Genomic DNA, 20,871 nt, shown 5'->3' on the forward strand with positions numbered 1-20,871 from the left:
TACATATTTATATTATCAACGGACCATTCCTTACTGTAGCGGTTACCTGAGAATAAATCTACGTGTTACCAGAGCGATGGAGAGATAAGATTTACAACACACTCACACTGGATTATATAAGGTTGACACACACAACAGAGCAAACTCTGAACAAGACATGCAGACATGCATAAGAGTATAAAGGGACATTACTTAAATTCAGTGGACTTATGTGCAGAGCTGTAATTCATCAAGTGGGTTACTTCACCTTGTCCACGAAGATTTCTAAACAAATTAGATGATCCTTTCCAAACAGGCGGGGTATCAGCCAGCATCTTCTCTAAATCCTGGGAGAATAGAAGAAAATCCCAAATCACTCATTCATTTCTAAATCCTGAGTAATCACAGCATAATGCAATGTTTGTTGGCTTTACAGTAATTACAGAGGTTTTACACAGATGAAGAGGAGTTTCTGTAAAACAGCAACAAGTGCCCTGATGAAAGAGCAACTCACCTTTTTTGTGAGGGACCTCCATGCTCTCCTACCTAAACAAGACACGGTGACAGTTAGTGCATGATAAATATGTGACCTACAATAACATGTTTCAAAGGTGAATTATACACTGAAAAAAATACTTTTTTATGCACATAAAAGATTTATTTCTCTCAAAGTTTGCGCACAAATTTGTTCAAATCTGTGTTAATTGGCACTTTTCCTTCTCTAAAATAATCCATCCACCTGACAGGTGTGGCATATCAAGATGCCTATTAAACAGCATCATTTCTACACACGTTAGCCTCGAGATGGTCACACTAAAAGGCCACTCTAAAAGATCCTGTTTGATCATACAATACAATGCAACAGATGTTGCAAGTTTTGAGGAAGCAATGTCATTGGCATGATGACTGCAGGAATGTCACCAGAGCTGTTGTGCTGAATGATGAATAAGAATTCGGCAGTACATCCAACCAGCCCCACAACCGCAGACCTTATGTAACCACACCAACTCAGGACCTCCACATCCAGCATCTTCACCTGCAAGATATTCTGAGACCAGCCACGCGAACAGCCGATGCAATAACTGGTTTGCATAGCTGATGAATTTCTGAAAAGTCTGGCAGAAACAGGAAAGCCAATCTGCATGCTCGTCATTCTCACCAGGGTCCTGACCTGACAGCAGTTTGTCGTAACTGACTTGAGTGGGCGTCTGGCACTTTGGAGAAGTGTTCTCTTCAGAGAGGATTTTACTTGACTAGTGATAGAGAGATGCATTTTTTTTTGGTCACATAGGACTCTTCTCTGAAGAGAACACTTCTCCAAAGTGCAAGACAACACTGACGGTGAGCAAATGCACACTTCAAAGCAGTTAAAACGCCAAATGGCTGTCAGGTCAAGAAGACACTGACAAAGACGATGAGGACACAGGTGAGCTTCGCTGAGAAGGTTTCTGACAGTTTGTACAGAAATTCTTCGGTTATGCAAACCAGCTGTTGCATCAGCTGTTCTGTTGGCTGCTCTACAACAGTCTTGCAGGTGAAGACGCTGGATGTGGAGGTTCTGAGCTGGTGGTTACTCATCATCTGCAGTTGTGAGGGCAATTTGATGGATGGATGTACTGCTAAATTCACAGAAACGACATTGGAGATGTCTTATGGTTGTGAAATGAACATTCAGTTCATGAGCAAGAGCTCTGGTGACATTCCTGCAGTCAACATGCCTATGGCACGCTCCCTCAAAACTTGTGACATCTTTGGCACTGTGCTGTGTGACCTTCAAGAGTGACCTTTTATTATGACCCAAGGCACACCTGTGTAGTAATAATGCTGTTCAGTCAGCATCTTGATATGCCACAGCCGTCAGGTGGATTATCTTGGAAAAGGAGAAGTGCTGACTAACACTGATTCAAACAGATTTGTGCACAAATTTTGAGAGAAAAGGTATTTTTTGCACAAAAGTCAAAAGTCTAAGATCTTTAATTTCAACAAATGAAAAATGGGAACAAAAAAAAAAACAAATGTGTTTGTATTTTTGTTCAGTGTATATCAGGACTATCAGCCCAGGAACAAAAGTGAAAACAGGTGTTTATGTGGACAGAAACACAAGCTGTTTATTTCAGTGAACACATTCCAGTGGTCAATAAAGCAGAAGATAAGACGGAGGTGTTGTAAAAAAGAAAAAAAAAAAAAACCTGGCCTGGAAATCACATCGATAACAGTGACAATAACTCTCCGCTGACACATTTTAGAGCCTGTGTCTAAAGCTGGGATTATGATTGCCATGTGATGGCTTGCTCTCCACTAAAGTGAGATGTGGGAGAGAGCATGTTGTCCTCGATGTGAGCATGTATTTGATGAGCTCATATGAATAATTTATACCACAGCACTTTACGTTTTGACTCAAATGATTCACTTCTACATGGCCAGAACTCCACCGCCCTGTGCTTTATGTGCTGTCTCTGAAATTAAACCATCAGCGGTGCATAATAGTCACGTTCAAGGCCTTCCTAAACATCCAGAAGAATCTCTTTTTACAGCCGCAATAGAACCATAAAACACCATGATTACTATTTTGCATCACATTAGCCACCCGATACAAATGACACACTGCGTGCTAATACATCCGTGCCCCTTATTTACCTTCCTCATTAGATGCCAGTGAAGACATTACAGAAATTTTCAGCAGGCCAAATACCTTAAATCATCATCAATCACAGTAATCAGAACGCTTATCATTACATTTATGACACCCATACTCAGTTGTTTGGTCTCTCTGGGTCTCTGCAAGTTTGTTGCCACATAAATGAGCCATAAAAGTGGGGTTGCTGGTAAAGATGTCTATCTTTATGCAGGTGTTATGACTGAAGCTCTGCAAGCTGCAACTTATTGTCTGATGACACTTCACAGGCCCTCAGTAACAAGTAATGTTCCGGGAAAAAACATTTTTTTTTCAATCTCAAGTAAATTGTAGGATGACGGAGCAGTGGGTTTATCTGATAAGGTGACGGAGGTGTAATTAAGCAAATGCTTCCTGACAAACGTGGCTCATTTCTTCACAGAGCTACAAAGATTACAGAGGCAGTGTAGCCTCTGCAGGGCAGCACACTGTTACAGTCATCTTAGTCTTGCCAACATTTGAAATACAATTTAGCACTTCAATAAACATGAGGAAGCTAAGGTTGTCAAGTACTGAAACCACATACGAGACTGTGTCCTCTGTGCTTTACACATACTGATTTGACCTGATTCCATGCAGGTATTTTGCGAGGAACTCGAGAACTTAAACTTGTGTCTCAACAACAAAAACCAGGGAACTACCCCAGCAGTTCCCGTACATCGAAAATGAATGTCTCTGTGGAAAGTAATTTCCGATGGTCCCGGAACTGCTGGGGTAGTTTGCGGGATTTAACATCACTCTCTTCTTCGGATGAGTTTATGTAAAGGGTATTGACGTTAAAGGGACAGTTCACCCCAAAATCACAAATATACAGTATTTTTGTCCTCTTACCCACAGTGCTATTTATCAGTCTAGATTGTTTTGGAGTGAGTTGCGTGAATCTAATCACGGACGAAAGGCTCGTGCTTGTGACAGAGCAAGATGTGACCATTAATAAGCTGTGGTGTTAGCTAGCTGAGTGTTGCTAGATGAACTAGCAGTAGATGTATGCTTCCTTCTGCACAGTGATGCGATTGGCGGGTGTGTTGGGTAGAGAAAAAAGTTCCTACATGAAACTGCTGAAAACACAGTCTGTGGATTGTCTTGAGTGACCTGGTCATGATTTCTACAAAAAAACATTGCTGTTGAGTTTTTAAAACTTATTTTTTGGTGCTTTGAGCACCACAAATCAAGTGCCATTTAGTTTCATTATATTGGAGAGAAGGAAGACATCTCTGCAGCCCATATCTCCGACACTCAGCAGCTCACTCCAGAACAATCTATGTTGTAAATAAATATTTTTGATTTGGGGTTAGACTGTCCCGTTACAAAGACAGTTAAGTAGCTGGCTTCTTAACTATTCTCAGAGCTGTGTTCTAGTATTTAGCATTTGGTCAAAAAGGCAATGGTTTAACAATAAAATAATTGTTTGATCTATAAAATGGCAAAATGCTCCTAATACACTCACAAAGCTCATGATGATGTCATCAAGTAGTTCATGTCATGTCACCAATCCAAAAACACTCAATTTACCACAATGAAAGGGGAAAAAAATGGGCCAGTCCACACAATTTAGAAATAGAAATAATTATCAAAATTGTTGTTGTTTTGTCTGTGATGGACTTATTTTTTGAATGACTGACTGGTCAAGCCTAAAACATCAACAATTATCCCTCCCTTCCTCCAACGGATGCTCGGTGTTATGGGTAAAGAGCTGCTTAAAAAGGGTTGCACTCACTCTTGGGTTCATTCAAAGTGACGGACTCGATGAAGTTGAGTGGCGTCATGTAGAGCTGTCCGTCACACTCCACCGAACTGAACAAGCGAAATCTGTTTTCATAGGATGACATGTACACGTCTCCATCATCCAGACCATAGGGCCGGGCCTGTAAACACACACAAACACACACACACACACACCATCATGAATTATTGCGGATCATTACAACAGTGATAACACCATCTGAAAGATGCTTTTTATGAAATCCACGGAAGCTTTTCTTGTCACGAAAAGCCTCGCTCACATGGAACAACAAAGAGGCCCATGCTTTAATTCAGTAATGGGGCACATGTTATGTCAGCACTATTTTTCATCCCCGAGCACCAGATAATGTCCCTACAACCTGTTCAAACCCAGCCAGATCAGAAGGCTGGACTGGTGAAGACAGAGTGGATCTCTCTGTCAGGTGGCATGGTGCCAGGTCCATTGGGCACAGAGCAAACACCCAGGGAATGTGTGCCCCCCTCTGCTTAACCATTAAACCCCCTCTAACCACCCCCGCCTCTCATCAAATGTCAGCCCCTCCGCCAAGACCCAGTGTCCAGTTTCCTGTGTCCCTGGATTCCTGCTGCCTGTAGACACCAGTCAAGCCTTCCTCCCTCTGACCTGATACAAGGAATCTTCTGCAGCTACAAGTGTGTAAACCAGACCTGTTTTACATGCTGGTTTGGTATTAACACCCTCTTGTGACCTATGAAACTCCTGTCAACAATATCAGCACGTTTGACCTAAGAGACTGTACAATTGCTGGTATGTAGGCTAATGAGGACCAACGGGGTCGACAAAATAACTTCTAACAGCATCCGACATGGTGCAAAACATGATAATAGTTCTGCAAAAACACGTGTAAAGCTTATAAGCAGTGTTGGAATGACAAGTCAATTAGTTGATTAACCAATTAAATAAAATGTATCAACAACACTTTGAATGATCAATTAATCTGGGTTTCTCAGGAAAATATGCCAAAGTTTCTGTTCTCTAAGGCGGCAACTAATGGTCACTCCTATTACTGATTCATCTATGAAATTGTTTTGATTAATCAATTTGATTGAAAGCGGTGACGTTGTGCCAAAAAACAAAATACCACTTTCTTTATCCAACCAACAGCCCATACCCTCTTCAAAACTTTAATCTACATTGTTGAAAAATAGAGAAATGAAGCTGGAACCTGCGAATGCTTGGCACTTTGCTTGGTGAAAAACTTAAGTGATTAATCTATTATCCAAATAGTTCCTTATTGATTTTCTGTAGAATGAGAAATAAATTATTTGAGTCATCATTGCTCTAAAATAAATACACTGGCTACCGATTCAAGCCTCTCAAATGTGAGGATTTGCTGCTTTTCTGTTACTGTAAATTGAATATTTGCGCATTCAAGACTATTGGTTGAACAAAACAAGCAACCTGAAGATGTCACCTTGGACTCTGGCAAGTTGTAATGTCACAAGTTTCTTATGTTTTCTAGACTAAACAATTAATCAGTAAATTAAATAATGAATGACAATGAAAATACTCATTAGCTGGAGACCAACTTGGCCAACTTGACCAACTTTTTTATAGCTGTGCTTTATCCACCACTGTTAATACATAGGGGGATAAAAAAATTTAGATTAACCATACATTTAAATATTTTTTAAAAAAGAAAAGCCAACTTTGCTAGGCTACTGCGTTGAATAACATTACAAGGCTCTCAGGTGTTATTGTTATTTTGTCTAATCCTTATATGTAAATGCAGAGCGTTACAAAATATTAGGCCACCATAGATTTGTTGTTTAGCAAAGCTGTATGTGTATATATATATATTGCATTAAAACTGCCAAAACAGCTTCTTCAGATGGAAGTCGATATTTGGTTTGAAACATGGAATAGTACAACCATAACATAAGGTAGCTCAAACAATCAATACTGAGCTTTGGACATGTCTTTAATGCAGCCTAATGTACATGCATTAGTATTGTAAATCTCATATTGTCTGCCCAAGAGAGTTCAAGACATGCTAAGTGGAAACAGAGGTCAAACTAAATACTTGCAGCCTTGGTCTGTTGAAGTTGTTTTTAATACTGTAGCTCACATATTTCCTGTATGTTCTGGTTGATTTTAGTAAAGACACCACTGAGAAATAAATATGTATGATCATTATAACCTTGCTGAAATAACAAAGTTTAAGGTGGTCCAAGACTTTTGCACAGTAGTGTGCAATACAATACATCTTTTTCCTCTTCCTTTTCTTAGGGTAAGCCTAATAATGTAACATATGTACAAAAAAGCAGGCGAGTCCCTCACTTATGACAGCAACAAGGTCACGTGATGTGACTGCCTTTGACCGTTTTGCCATTTCAGCACCAAAGGTCGGGATAGCTCCTCATGATGACGACACATTACCGTTATTGTACTTCACGTGCACGATATGATGTCGGCTAATTATGTAGCCTATCAAATGCAGCTGCTCCAGTCATTAGGCTGTCTTCATGTCAGAGAAAAAAATGAAACTGGAGCGTTTTTCAGGTCAGCAGGTGTTGTTGTTTGAGCTGAATATGGTCACTAATGTCCCACTGTACCTTGTCGGTGGCAGAAACTGATGGCAGCGCCAGATGAAAGAGTCGAGCCTCGACATGGCTCTTCAACCCGGAGCGCCGACCGACAGACGGGAAGCAGTAATAAGCAGCACCGGCCGCGGCGGCGGTGACGCACCCTCCAGCCGCGAGAACTTTCAGCGCTTTTGTCGCCCTCGAGGATGTTTGCTGCCTCCCTGTTTTAAAGCTGTTAGTGAGTGAAGGGATAAGCCTACGCAGGGCAGCCATGGCTGTTTACACTGAGGTGTCGTAACCGATAACACACACACACACACACACACACAGCAGAAAGCAAGAGGAGCTCGAGACGCCTGCTGCGAGCTCGCGAGAAATGCCGTGGGTATTTCAAGTCCCTCTGGGATTAAAGGGCGTCAATTTGGTGAGAGTGAAGACAATGTTGGAAAAAAAAAAACAACATAGAAATTGACACTGAATTATGTCTCATGTCTCGTGGATTGACTTAAAGTGTAATTTATTTTGTATTTCCAGATTTAATTTGCATTTTAAATGATGTAAGTGTTCAGTTTAAACCCACAGACCACCACTAACTCTCTCTCCCTGTGTCTCTCTTATTTTATGCCTCAGGGGAAGGAAAAAAAATCCCTGCCAGGGCACGTCTGAACTGTGACAGCCCCGCCCATTACTAGTCCTGTGGTTTTGCACCTGCCTCACCACCCCTGCCACTTTGAGCGCAAAACCTCCAGGAGCTCCTCTACCTGCACTGCAGCGTTTACTCAGCCCATAGTCCTGACTCCTCTCCTGCCCCGTGTCCTCCGCGGCTCCACTGAGGCATCACGCTGTGAATAGGTATGCAACATGAGGGCGATCTGAGCCGCAACTGCAGCCCACCCGCAACTGATGAAGACGCAGCGGTGAGAAAAAGAGGAGAAATCGGTGCAGCCAGGAGCGGAGATCTGCTGAGTGTTTCATGTGAGGGGACAGAAACCTGCGCGTGTCCTTGCACAACGGGTACATGTGCTGAGTAACGGAAGACGTAAACATGCAATAAGTGACAGTGGCAACCAGGTAGTGTACTACGCACGAGCGCTCCCCCCGGACCTCCTCGCTGAACTTTACCCGCTGAGCTTTGACGCGATGGCTGCTGCTGCTCTGGGGGAAGTTGGAGGCGTCTTGCACGGCATCGATGGTGTCGCACAGGTCGGGTCCCATTTCCTCCTGACCCCGCTTGGGGACAGTCCGACGCTTTTAGGGGAGCACCTCATATCTGGGGACAGGCTCTCCCGGAGCGCCACGGCGGATTTAACGCACCTGAAAGGGATTCTCAGGAGGAGGCAGTTATACTGCAGAACTGGGTTTCATCTGGAAATACTTCCGGATGGCACGGTGCAAGGCACGAGGAAGGACCACAGTCGTTTTGGTAAATACTGAGAACTATTTTAATATATTCTGGTGACAGAAGAAACAAGGCAGTAGAAATTGGCCAACAGTTAAAATGAAACAAACATTAAAAAAAAAAATCCGTATCCGTAAAAATCAGTATTTTACTGAAATAGTGACAAATAATGCTGAACACTTTTATAATTCTGTCGTTTTAAAAATGTATTAATTGTGCTGATAGATGTCTGTGACAGTTGATTATTATTAGAGTTTCTTTTATTCTTCTCATCTTTTTCAAAGTCTAAAGCAATGATCAACCATGTTATTCTCCTCCAGGTATTTTGGAATTCATAAGCCTTGCTGTTGGGTTGATAAGCATTAGAGGGGTGGACAGTGGACTCTATCTGGGAATGAACGACAAAGGAGAGCTGTATGGCTCTGTAAGTACCCGCTTTGCATATTCATGTTGCCCCAAATCCGCATTTTTGACCATGTGATGACCCACAAGTAGCTTTTTTTCCCTCATATTTGGATAATCTGATGTTCAGGGAGATGAATTTAGAGAAATAATGAAATCTATTTCTGCCTCAAGACTTCCCCTCTGCTTGTTTTCAGGAGAAGCTCACAGCTGAGTGTGTCTTCAGGGAGCAGTTTGAGGAGAACTGGTACAACACATACTCCTCCAACCTCTACAAACACGGAGACAAAGGGACACGTTATTTTGTGGCATTAAACAAAGACGGGACACCGAGGGATGGGACTAAATCCAGGCGGCACCAGAAATTTACACACTTCCTGCCCAGGCCTGTGGACCCTGACCGTGTGCCAGAGCTGTACAGGGATATCCTGGGACACAGCTGAGAGCTGGAGGCCCTGTCCAGTTCAGGAATAGCTGCTAAAGCCCTGGCAAACAGGGAGCAGAGAAGAGAAGAGAAGAGGGACGCAGGCAGGCAGGGATGTGGTCTGGTGCAGGCTGGTGGACAGCAGCCCAACCGGCAGGGATAAAGGCACCGGGGGGCCTCTTGTAGGAATGCACGGGCCGTCTCTCAGCAGTCAGGAAGACGGGCTAGAATGTCTGCACGCTCGGCATGAGGGGGGCGTTTGTTTCAGAGGCCGGACAACCCTAAAAAGTACCTGCGTGGAATAGGAGACGAATGGGAAACGGAGATGAATGGTCAGGGAGCATCTCCTCTGGTCAGAGGGGGACGGCCGCTGAGTCGGTGGGAATCATGATGGTACTTTTAATTTGAGAGCCGTTGTTTGTTCAGAAGGACTTTGAAGGAATTCTGTTTTTTTCGTACCTGTGTCTAGACCTGTTTGAACAGAGCAAAAAATGTAACAATTTATTTATTCATTTTAGATACATATATTTATGTTATATATTTATTTATTTGAGAATATATTTTTACAGTTAGAAATATAGAGAAACCACTAGAAACTGTATCGATTATATAAAGACTGAGACACTGTACCACTATGTCTTTTATTCTGGAAAAAAAAGCTTAGCTATTGATATACTGTAATGTGACCAAAAATATAGAACATATTTGCAACGTTTGGAATATCCCCTCATCTGAAATATGGCAACTGTGAATCAACATTTTCAAAAGAATCTTTGTAACGTTGACAAATTATTTCTGACCAAACTACTGTTACATGTGTTGCGGGAAGAACCCGAAGTCATCAAAGTGAAAATACAAACAATAAATTGCTCAAAATGTGATCAAAATGCTTTTTTTGTCAGACTATATGAATCTAAATGAAGGAACCAATATTCACTAAAAAAAAAACAACACATTTTTACTTTTACACTGTAAAATCTGACAAGTTGATTTTACTTAAAAAAAATCTAGTCAAAAAAATGGCAAGTGAAATTCCCTTTTTCTTTCTAGTATTAGCACCTTCCGTAAACCAAGTTAGACCGACTTAACTTGATCATGACAAAGAGGATCTGCACATTCTGTTTTGTCAACATTTTTGAGAAGATACAAATATGACTGACTAGTTTGCAACCAGCACGATACAGATATAAAGCTTAAAGAACTTGGTTTACTGAAGTTGCTCAAACTTAAAAAGATTGTTTTATAAAGCTTGTCATTTTTAAGTTGTAACAACTTCAAAATTAATTAACTAGAACATTTCAAGCAAACTTAATAAGAAATAAAGTAAACATAAATAAAGACTAATAGTTATATTTACTTACATTTTTCAAGGCAATCGGTTTCCTAGAGTTTCTTTTAAAGAAAATTCAACTTGTCATATTTTACAGTGTTACAGCAAATATTTTAAAATAAGTTTATTTACTGGTTGTGTGTCAGAGTTTTAACATAAAAACCGGCTTACGAGACCAATGTTGTCTTTCTTTATGGACACTGTTATGCCTAGCGAGGAGTCGTAGGCCTGATGGACACATAAAACTTCAAAGCCGCCGTCCCGAATCCTCTGAATGTAGAGGTCGCACAATAACATGATCAGGGCCAAATAAAATCTGACCTTTAGCTCAGGCCCTGCGAGTTTAGCGGCTGTGTAAAAGTGGAGGTCAGAGTGATAAAGATTACGTAACCTCTGCTGACAATTTGAGGATGATAAACTTGTTGAAATGTCTTATTAAATTAGTCATGTGTGCCTTTTTGGCTTGTTTTCAGATAGCTTTTGTGTCTTTGTGATAAAAAGCAAGATTGTTTTACTGTCACATCAGAGAAGTAAGTTATAGTTAGAATTAGGAGGTAAAAAGCAGCTCCTTTATTTTGAAAAAGCCTCTATCTCATATCTCTGCAGTTTCCTCTACGGTTGGGGTAAGATCTGTGTCTAAGCATGAAAACGCACTCTGTGATCTTAGCGTGTGTGTGTGATGGTGAGCCAGTTATGTTGGGGGCGTCGATACAAGAGAGTCAACCCTGTTGCCAACTCTCTCCTGTCTGCACTGTGATACTGTGGGATTTTCCCACCTGCACACCTTGAACATCAACACGCTTCTGTCGTCGATTAATGACAGCACCGCACTGTGTATTATAACCTGCGTGCGCATGGACATCCCCTGTCCAACCGGGTAAACACACGCAAGCCTTATTGCAACATGAAAAAAGGATTCTTGTTTTTTGAAAGATGCTGTCACTGCTCATCTGTCTTTAGCTTTGATAGTGAAGTTAACAAGCGTGGAAATGATGGACGGGGTGTGCGTCTTTACGAGCTAAAGAGCGTGTTGTTGCAGTAGTTTGTCCATGACTTTGACCTGCCGCCGCCTTTTTTTTTGTTGCACTACTTCCAAAGAGACTAAAATCTCAATACAGGGCTTGCTGCCATCGCCCTCGTGCCCATGAAAAGCAGACTTTGTGCAAATCTAAGAGCGTGACCCCCTCCGCCCCCCTTTTGACATTTTTGAAGGTCATCCCTCTAAACACACTGGAAATCCTGACTTGTGATACCTGATGCCCAGAAGTGTTCTTTGGCACTTGTTAAACTGATGTTTTCGGAGTCTACCTGGCCCTGAGACAGATGCTTTTGTTCCACCTACTCCGCCTCCTCCAGGTGGTCTGTGGCTCCTTGCTGAAAACACTTAAACCCCTCATCCGCACCCACTCTGGAGGGCCATCTCACACGCTTAATGGACGCTCCCTAACTTTCATCGCCTCCTCAGCCAGCGGCCTTAAAGGGCTCTCGAGGAAACCCAATCAAGTGTGTGTGTGTGTGTGTGTGTGTGTGTGTGTGTGTGTGTGTGTGTGTGTGTGTGTGTATGGCATGGGTCCACGGGCAGGTGTGGAAGTCAGTGATCTTCTGTGTCTATCTTCACAGTCCGGTCAGACAGCGCAGGTGTTCCCTCTGCAGTCAAGCTCTCACACTCTGATCTCAGGCCTGCTGTTTGTCAGCTGGGGATATGACTTAGCAGCAGGAGGAGGGTGGAAATATAGCCGGCTTTGTTGTCTGCCCCCAATTATCAGAGAGCATAATTTCTATATTTAGAAGGCTGCGATGGGGAAGACAAGGGAGGTGCCAAGAAGCTCACCTGTTGCTCTAAAGCCGTGGCCACTTCTAAGAGTGTGTTTGCGCAAGGATGGTGTCTGCAGCTTTGTGTCATTTCAATCCTGCAACTATTGATTTCAGGCTCTTTGTTGTTTGTTTATTCCTTAGTAAATTGCTGTGCGCACAAATTATGAGCTGCATGTGTGTTTATAGGGATTACAGCAGAAGTGTAAGTATAGCGTTATTCACTTGATACTTTTAGGCTTTCATCCGAGTCCAGAGAGGGAGAGAGAGAGAGAGAGACAGCGAGAGAGAGAGAGACAGCGAGAGAGAGAGAGAGAGAGAGAGAGAGAGAGAGAGAGAGAGAGGCATTCTGGACAAAAAGTCTGCGACCAGTGGTCCCAAATATCATCCATCCCTCCATCCGTCCTGTTTTGTGGCCTGAAACAAAATCATCTTTCACACTTGCTGCATTGCACTCCGGTTGGGTTCAATCATTTTTAGTGTCATAGCTAAGAGGATTTTGCGGTCTGCCTTCCGCAAGCGGCAATTAGAGCAGCATACCTGATTTACTGACACTCCACATTGCAAGCTGTCAGCTCCAAGTGGAAAATATGCTCCTCTGTTTGCATCTCCATGGAGACGTTAGTAGAAAACAGCAATGTTTAGGTGTTGTGGGGAACAAAAAAGAAGAAGAAACCGAGGCACTGTCATTTCTGCAGAGTCTCTCAGCTCTAACAAGGCACACAGAGAACAGCAGCGCGGTGTGTTTGCAGGCCCTGCCAGTGACTGACTGACATTTTGTTTTACTAAAGGCATCTGAACACACAGTACCTGGAGGAGGCATCTGAAGCATCTAATACAGCCCGCATATTCAGAGACAGGTCGACATGAGGTAAAGGGGAAATGGTGTAGTTACATAAGTCAAATGATACACTGTGATAGGCTGTACCCTTAGATAACAGGGTTTTGACAGTGTTTGGTTTAAAATTCAACATTTTTATCATCTTGCAGTGAAGTTCTTGGTTGATAAAACAGTAAAACATTTACATTCTACATTCTTAAATGCTAGTATTTATTAAATGTATTGCAATATTAACCCCTGGAAGTGTGTCAGACCACAACACTATCATAGGCTACACTGAATTTCAACAAAATATAAGAAATACCTGTTTAGTCATGAGAGGCCAACACATTCTGGCTTCAAACTATGATGCTCTAGAACAACTTTTGGATGTGTCAGTTTCTGTGTCAATCTCCACTCATTGCATGCATAGTGTCTTTTCCAAAAAAAAAGTTCAATTTTGACAGGAAGTTTAGGTATCACCTCTAAAACTACATTAGGTTTCGGCAACAAAACTACTTGGATTAGGTCTGGAATAAAAAGGGGAACTGCACATTGTTCTGATGGCCCAAATTTCCATTCAAGGTCCAAAAAATGTCCCATTGGACTAAAAGCCCATTTATCTGACAGACAATCATCCCAAAAACAAATTATCTTTGCTCCAAAGTCACATTTTTCTGACAAAACACACTCCCTGCAGACAGACAACCCAATCACCACAAAACATGTTTGTATTGTAACTACATTTCAGTAAAACAGGGATTTGTTACCTTTTGATTTGTCAACAACCCTGTAGTGACTGTGTTGTTAGGTTTAGATGCAAAACCACTTGGTTATTGTGAGGAAAAGATCACATTTTGGCTTAAAACACCCACGTTTGGTGGCTCAAACACTCCTGGGAAACTGAAACTAATTGTGTAGTGTATTTTCAGTAAAATGAGACTATGAAGTAATGGCCGAGCTGTTCGAGAAATGGGCCTAATGGAGCTTCAGAAATTTCAGCTGTCAAAACAACTGTATAGCACAAGATCATAGTTTGGGTTGAGAAAATGACATTTGTTACATAACTTCACTTAAGAAAGGTAACACGACATATGTATGACATGAACTATGTTACATAGTTAAATATATATATATATATATATATATATATATATATATATATCCATGTTTCACATGGCACAGGAACACCTGTCTCCTGGGTGAAAGTCCTGTGTTGTTTACTTTCACAGTCTTTGTACTGCATCATTGCAGTGGGTGGGTTTTCACTAAAGTTAGTTGAAAGTGCATCTCATACAGACACTAAAGAGTGCCTCATGTACCGGAATCAGACATCAACACCTACAGACCAAGCAGCCATGGTAAAAGGTGGTGATTTAAAATAACTATAAATAATTGACTAAAGTACACTTAAGAGGTCTTTACTTAGGATCCATTTTGTGCCACTGTATTCTACATTTCAGAAAGAAAGTGAAGTATAATTGATAAGGTTTTTTGAGATTTTAAATACAAAACACTTTATAATAATGTAACCTACTTTTTAATTGATCATATTTCTGAATACAAATTCTCGGACTTTGAATGCAGGACTTTTATTTGTAGCAAAGTACTTTTACATTGTTGTATTAATATTTGAAGTAAAACACACTACTGATGAGAGGAATCCAGGTAAAATATACACCAAGAAGAAAGACACGTTTACATCTAAATCATTTATCTTGGACATTGTCTCTAGTAATCTGGAGATTCAGGTTTTCTCTCCATCTAGTCTTGCTGTAACCCCCCTCACCAGCCCCTCACATCTGCTGACCAAACCAGTGCGTGAGTCCCTCCGGAGCAGCCTTGTCACCCCTTCCTCTGGCCTGTGTGTCCACATTACAGAGTCACAAATTAGGTCTTGACATTTGGGCGCTATAATTGCCCCCTAAAAGCATGAGGCATCAATTAGGCCCTCAGCACCATGACAGGTTATCCCTACAGGACATAATCGCCCTGCTGGACTGCTCGGCTGGACTGCTTGTGTGCGTGTCCTGCCAGGACACGCACACACACAAACACACACACACAGTTTATAGTTCACTGATGAAATTTTGGTAGCAATCAGGCCAAGAAAGGCCATAAATCTGCCAACATGTTCTATAAATAGTTTGACATTCTCATTATAAAATTCAATCATCATTTTTGAAATGATAGCTGTGTGACAATCATGTTTGTGTGGAGGCCATGATGGAGGAGTGGCAGTAGGTCTCTAATAACAGCATAGATTCCTTTGATTCCCCGGCTCTGGTGCCGCCTGACAGTTTCTGCTCCCACAGGGCGCGGAGATCTTTAGGGTCAAAAAAAAGGTCAATTGGTTCATTTCCATAGCTTCTACTTTAAACATTCTTGTCGGCTTTGGAAGCAATTCAATCAGCAGTGAAAACACTGGTTAGCAGCGTGGAATTACCAGCCGTCGTTAACGATGCAGAGGACTCATAAACAAGATGGATGTATCCCACAGAGAAATACAGCTCAAACTGTGTGCAGCCCTGCAAGATGTTGACATATATGAGATGGATGTTGTTCAGTGCTATGAGAAATTTGATTTAACGGATGTAATATTTTCTTAGAACATTGTGCATAATTTAAAAAAGAACATTATGAACACAATGTATGAGTGACAAGGTCTTGCAATTATTATTTTGACATTTCTTTTGTTTGGGGAGATGACTTATTTGCATGATAGTGTTTTATATGCTGTCTTTATAAAAGACTCAATAGACATAATTATTTATATGCTGAAAAAATGCACAACAGTAATTAAAACAAATGGAATTATAAACATTATGTCCATTAACCAATTAATTTAAAGGTCCTATAAACAACATTCAGTACAAAAACAGATGTGTCTATGTGAGGCCATTCAATAGATTGAAGAGCAAATTCTTTTCACTATGTTGTGCATATGTATACGATATCACCGATTTATTCCTTTCCATCAGTTTTTAAATGTCATATATATATAACGTTGACTATAAATGAGCCCAAACACACAAACTCATTATATATTCCAAGAGGACATTTGTGTAGCTCAGCAGCCCACCTAGACACAAAAATATTCAACTGAGTTAATAAAGACCAATCATAAGCTACGCACCTAAAAACAATACCAGTAAAATTTGCAATATGTGTAACAAAACCTTTACAAATGATAGTAAAGTTAAAACTATTATCAGTATTCTCAGCAAACATCTCCTGTCATTTAAAAGCTGTTTTAAGTATATTAGATAATGTCAGTGTCTCAAATGGCTGCACACAGATGAACTATTATGACAAAAGCTCAACAATCGAAATGATACAGACTCATGTCAATCAATGAAAAAAGAAGCTATATTATATTTATTATATTAAATATCAATGATTCTCGTAACAAAGGAAAAGTCCTAAACATCTGATATAAGAAAAACAAGTCTTCTCTTCATCAACAGATTACCTCACGGTGTGAAGTCAGGCTTTCACTAAAGTATGTTTGTCTTGATAGATCATAGCAAGTGTAATTGTCTATTTTGACCGTGAGAGCTGCAAACAGCCAGAGTAAAGAGTCCGTCTCTGTGTAACGCTCGCTGCCTGGTTAAAGAGCACGACGGAGGATGACTGTACTCTCACTGCCTACTGGTGAAAGTGGAAATGTGCTTTGTTGCCCCTCAGTCAGGCAGAAAATTGCAAACCCATTTGTCATTGTGTGCCAAGATGCAGAGGTCAGTCAATGGATTCCTTCATGACAAGCTTACGGAATCAAATGTTTTTCCACGGCCTCACCCTTTCACACCTGCACCTCCAGGTAAAATAACAAAACAAGGGGGGAAAGAGAGAAAAGAGGGCTTAGGGCGAGCGACTTAAAGACAGGGGAGAGAAAAACGATACGCAAGAAGAATTTACCGTGAAACCTTGCACGTCTTTTGCCCATTTCAGCTTATTTGAACCCAATACACGTTTAGCTCACAGTGGCAGATGAAATGCCAGGATCTGGCCAACGTCCAAACCCCGGAGAATACCGCTAATTACTCCTGGCTGTGACCACAGAACATTCTTACAGTGCTCAAAAGGATGTTGTTTGTTATCCTCTCGGTCAAAACAGCAACTGCTTGATTTAAGGTAATAACAGAAACACTTAAGAAAACTTTTCCACAGCTTGATTGACTGGTTAATCCTGCAGAGAGGCTCTGAGTCTGCAGAAGTGGTTCCCACAGGTCTGGTGCATGTGCGACATCAAAGACAGATACCAAAACAAAAAGATGCAGCTTTCTAATCAGTCATCCATTTGAATAGTTTGACTGTGTCTCTCTGTTTGCAGAAGATCAATAGAGAGCAATATCAAACAAAAATAGTCCTGTTTTTCTGCTTCAGAGCAGCGTGGTGTCTGAAGTCATACAATTAATATTTTATGCTTTTGTGTCAAAATGCAATGTAATCTGTGCTTGCAATTTCAGTCAATATTGTAGGGAGTTACAAGGCTTGGAGCTAGTGAGGCTTTTATGAAGAGTGTGCAGCTTTTTGCAGCATCAGTAATGGCCACAATTGGTAATGACAAGATAATGACCAAATGGCAACCTCCAACGCGGAAAAACAAAGTCAATGCAGAAGTGTCAAAAAACTGCAGTTCACCAAATGTCCACATAGTCAATCCCCATAGACCCCCATGTTAAAATGTCCAACTTTACAGCATAAATAAACATGTTTAAACCCTGGTACTAAACATGGTTTTGGTCTCTATGGTGAGACCATAGAGTGAGACATTCATGACAACTACAGAGACAACAAAGCCGTACATTTTACCAAGCCTTAGAGTTACGCATATTTAAGGGCAGGGTCGCTTGAGTGACAGGCTGTCTGTGAGGTGTCACCACAGTCTGTGAGTTAAATTAACCCCTTGCTTCTCCACAGCTCCAACCTCTCTTCCAAATATGGTCCCTTCGAGCTCCAAAAACCAAGATGGCGACTGCTAAATGCTAAACTCGATGCTTCAAAACAGCAGTCCACAAACAAATGGGTGATGTCATGGTACTATGTTCATTATTTATACTGTTTATGGGTAAAACACAGTAATAAAGAGAGCAGACTGTTACACAGCAAGATCTACTTAAAGTTAACTTAAGCTAGCAACCTCACGCTACAGGTCATAGGCTACTTGACTAGAGCCTCATTCCCACTGCACAAAAAAACAGCTAACACCCCTGATCGGCATTTACACGCAGGTCAAAGGACTCTGAAGTAGACCTCAGGTTTTACCGATCGGAATTGATGGAAAACAACACCCAAGTGAACACGGTTATTTTATTTTCCTTGTCCGGGAGATGCAGTGACAGGCCAGAACTAATTACCATCTGTCTCCTCCTAAGCAGCACTAAAACACAGATCCAAATACATCTTCACCAAGTTTGAAAGAAAGACTAACTTAAGAGATACAGAAAGAGAAGAAACACTGTAAAGTTTCCATAGACCTCTGTTCCTGCTGCTATCTTCTGTTTACCTGTTCTCCTGCCCGTCTGTGACGTTGCACGGACACACCAACAAAACAACCCCCACACACACACAACAGATAGAAAGGCAGACTAGTGCAGTGTATCACTGGCAGTGGGAATGCAGTATTTCACGAGTTTACCTGTGTTTGAAAAATCTGCATGCATGTGCTAATTTTGGTGGGAAAGTGGTATTAGTGAGGCTGTCGCAGCAAACCCATGAGTGTATTATGTTAATAAGTAAGGGTTTGTTTTTAACTGCTAATGAATTCAACTTTTCATTTATAATAGAGGTTGTTTTGTCACTCCAGTGTAAATAAATTTCCTTTGGGGATGACTAAGATCAATTCTTGTCAAGTAATCTTTAAACAGAGGAAAATAATTGTCCCTTCTGTTCCAGAAATGTGTTTCGGAAATGTGAACAGGATATTTGCTTTGACAAGATTGCTGCACAGATAGTTTAAACAGGGCTTTGCCATACAGTGCATTAATCTGTGGCTCTTACATAGTTACATTGAATAAATCACAGGGCTAAACAAGAACAAGCCCCAGCGAGTCACAAGTGATCCAAGAGTGCCGCTTCAGTCCCAGTTATTTTGGAGAACAGAAAAGGAGTCTGAGACGACACAGACAAGCACTTCAGAGGAATCAATGGAAAGCTATAGAGCTGTAGTCTGTTACGCTCCAAATTCTACATTCAGTCCATAATGACATAATTAATATATACAGTATCTGCATGTAATGTAAAATATGGATAAACGTGGATTCAGAGAGTTTACACAACTGTCATGATGATCATCAGCTCAGATCACATTTAAAATGTACTTTTTAAAAAATAAAAAAGAAGATTTGATTGACTTTTCAGTATGTGAGCTCTCTGCTGTGGCTGCTCTCGCTGTGATTCAGCTGCACAAAATGCTGTGGGGAACTTCAAACAAGCATTGCAGCAGAGCTCAGATCCTCCTCCACAGTAATAACCTTGAGTGCTTCTGGAAGAAGGAAATCCCCTGGCCAGGAAAGACACATCACTCCACTACAGAGGCAACGAGCCGGGCGCTTTAACACAGACAGTCCACAGACTCCACCTTGAAATAACAACACACAAAACTACTAGATAGTGTTCTAGTAACAGTTAAATACAAATGACGAATGAAACTATAGTTGCCAACTCATGTAAACAAGGTAAAATTTGACATGTGAAAATGATCTTAATAACTCTAGAACCAAATAATGACACGATTATTTCATGTAAAACATTCACGCACACTGTAACAGATTCTGTGGAGGACTTTTTACAGGGCACTCCAAATCAATCAAAATCCATCCCAACATGCTGCTGACGACTGCTGATTTCTCCCAGCTTATCGCAGACTTAGAGGTTAATCAGTCGCGCCTCGAACAGGCCTTTATTTTGTCAGAGCCTGCATTTCTCCCACTATCAAAGGCAACATGAAAAACCAGAGCAAGAAGGTACAGCATTTGATAAGAGTTTGGCAAGACTGGAAGAATATTCACTCTTCAAAGAAAAACTTTGGGTTGAAATTTACCCCTGTCATTGTGGACAGCCTGCAACGCATAGATCAACAACCAACAATTATGTTGGTTGTATACAACTTATAGAGCATTATTTCCAAAGGTATCAATACATACAGTGAATGAGAGCAGCCTGGTTTAACAGGTCGTGTTAACCATGTTTATTGTCTTGGTTTAGCCTGTTAGCATGCTAACAGTTGTTAATAAGCATTTAACAAAAGCTACAGTTGACTCTAATGGGAATGCAATTATTTTTGAAGTTTCTTGGTATAAAGTAGTCATCAAATTAAAATTTTGACCAGCGAATGGAGCTCACTAAAGAGTGAGCAGATCCTGAGGGGAACATGAATGCATTTCCCAGCTTTCATAGCAATCCATTCAATAGTTATGGAAATATTTCTTTCATGGACAAAGTGGTGGACCAACCGAAACTGCCATACCTAGAAGCGTCCTGCTAACAGACTAGCTCCAAATTTATTGAATGGCATGACCATTTGCCTGAAAAAGAGGATAATTTAAAAACAAAATTAATCGAATATTTATTAATGTAAGATAAAGTCTATCCACATCTTGACACAAAATCTGCAAATGTGAAAGTTTCCATTGGAGAATTCATTAGCATTAGCATTAGCTAACATGGCCTCTTCCCATGAGAGTAATAACGCTGATATACAGCAGAGAAGTTTATATAAAGGCAATCCTTCAGATTATTT

At 41.0% G+C, this 20,871-nt stretch overlaps 2 protein-coding genes across 5 annotated transcripts in view; one reads left to right on the top strand and one right to left on the bottom strand.

Annotated features, from left to right (window-relative positions):
• Positions 1-20,871, bottom strand: part of micu3b (mitochondrial calcium uptake 3b) — a 53,224-nt gene that overhangs the window by 18,095 nt on the left and 14,258 nt on the right. For 2 of the 3 annotated variants that reach the window (XM_088081339.1, XM_042493707.2), the window contains exons 1-4: positions 6,971-7,326; positions 4,371-4,518; positions 494-525; positions 248-326 (exon numbers count right to left, since the gene is read on the bottom strand). In XM_088081339.1, coding sequence (XP_087937465.1) covers positions 248-326; positions 494-525; positions 4,371-4,518; positions 6,971-7,213 — 502 coding nt within the window. In that variant the 5' untranslated portion in view covers positions 7,214-7,326. Of the gene's footprint in view, positions 1-247; positions 327-493; positions 526-4,370; positions 4,519-6,970; positions 7,327-20,871 lie in introns of those variants that run through there. The other variant, XM_088081340.1, reaches the window with a different exon arrangement.
• Positions 7,132-10,046, top strand: fgf20b (fibroblast growth factor 20b). 2 transcript variants are annotated; one of them, XM_088081341.1, is made up of 4 exons: positions 7,132-7,229; positions 7,571-8,363; positions 8,660-8,763; positions 8,939-10,046. In XM_088081341.1, the coding sequence occupies exons 2-4, from the start codon at positions 8,081-8,083 to the stop codon at positions 9,182-9,184; spliced, it is 633 nt and encodes a 210-aa protein (XP_087937467.1). In that variant the 5' UTR covers positions 7,132-7,229; positions 7,571-8,080; the 3' UTR covers positions 9,185-10,046. The 2 variants fall into 2 exon arrangements, with proteins under 2 accessions (XP_087937467.1, XP_042349642.2); XM_042493708.2 differs by lacking the exon at positions 7,132-7,229 and adding an exon at positions 7,245-7,364.

The sequence above is a fragment of the Plectropomus leopardus genome, chromosome 8 (genome assembly GCF_026936395.1).
Source record: "Plectropomus leopardus strain MGB_pleo_1.0 chromosome 8, ASM2693639v1, whole genome shotgun sequence".
NCBI lineage: Eukaryota > Metazoa > Chordata > Actinopteri > Perciformes > Serranidae > Plectropomus > Plectropomus leopardus.

Bases quoted from the DNA above. Each gene is read 5' to 3' on its own strand.
- fgf20b (XM_088081341.1), top strand. From the start codon at position 8,081: ATGGCTGCTGCTGCTCTGGGGGAAGTTGGAGGCGTCTTGCACGGCATC. The intron at 8,364-8,659 runs GTAAATACTGAG...ATTCTCCTCCAG, and splicing joins GAAGGACCACAGTCGTTTTG to GTATTTTGGAATTCATAAGC. The intron at 8,764-8,938 runs GTAAGTACCCGC...GCTTGTTTTCAG, and splicing joins AAGGAGAGCTGTATGGCTCT to GAGAAGCTCACAGCTGAGTG.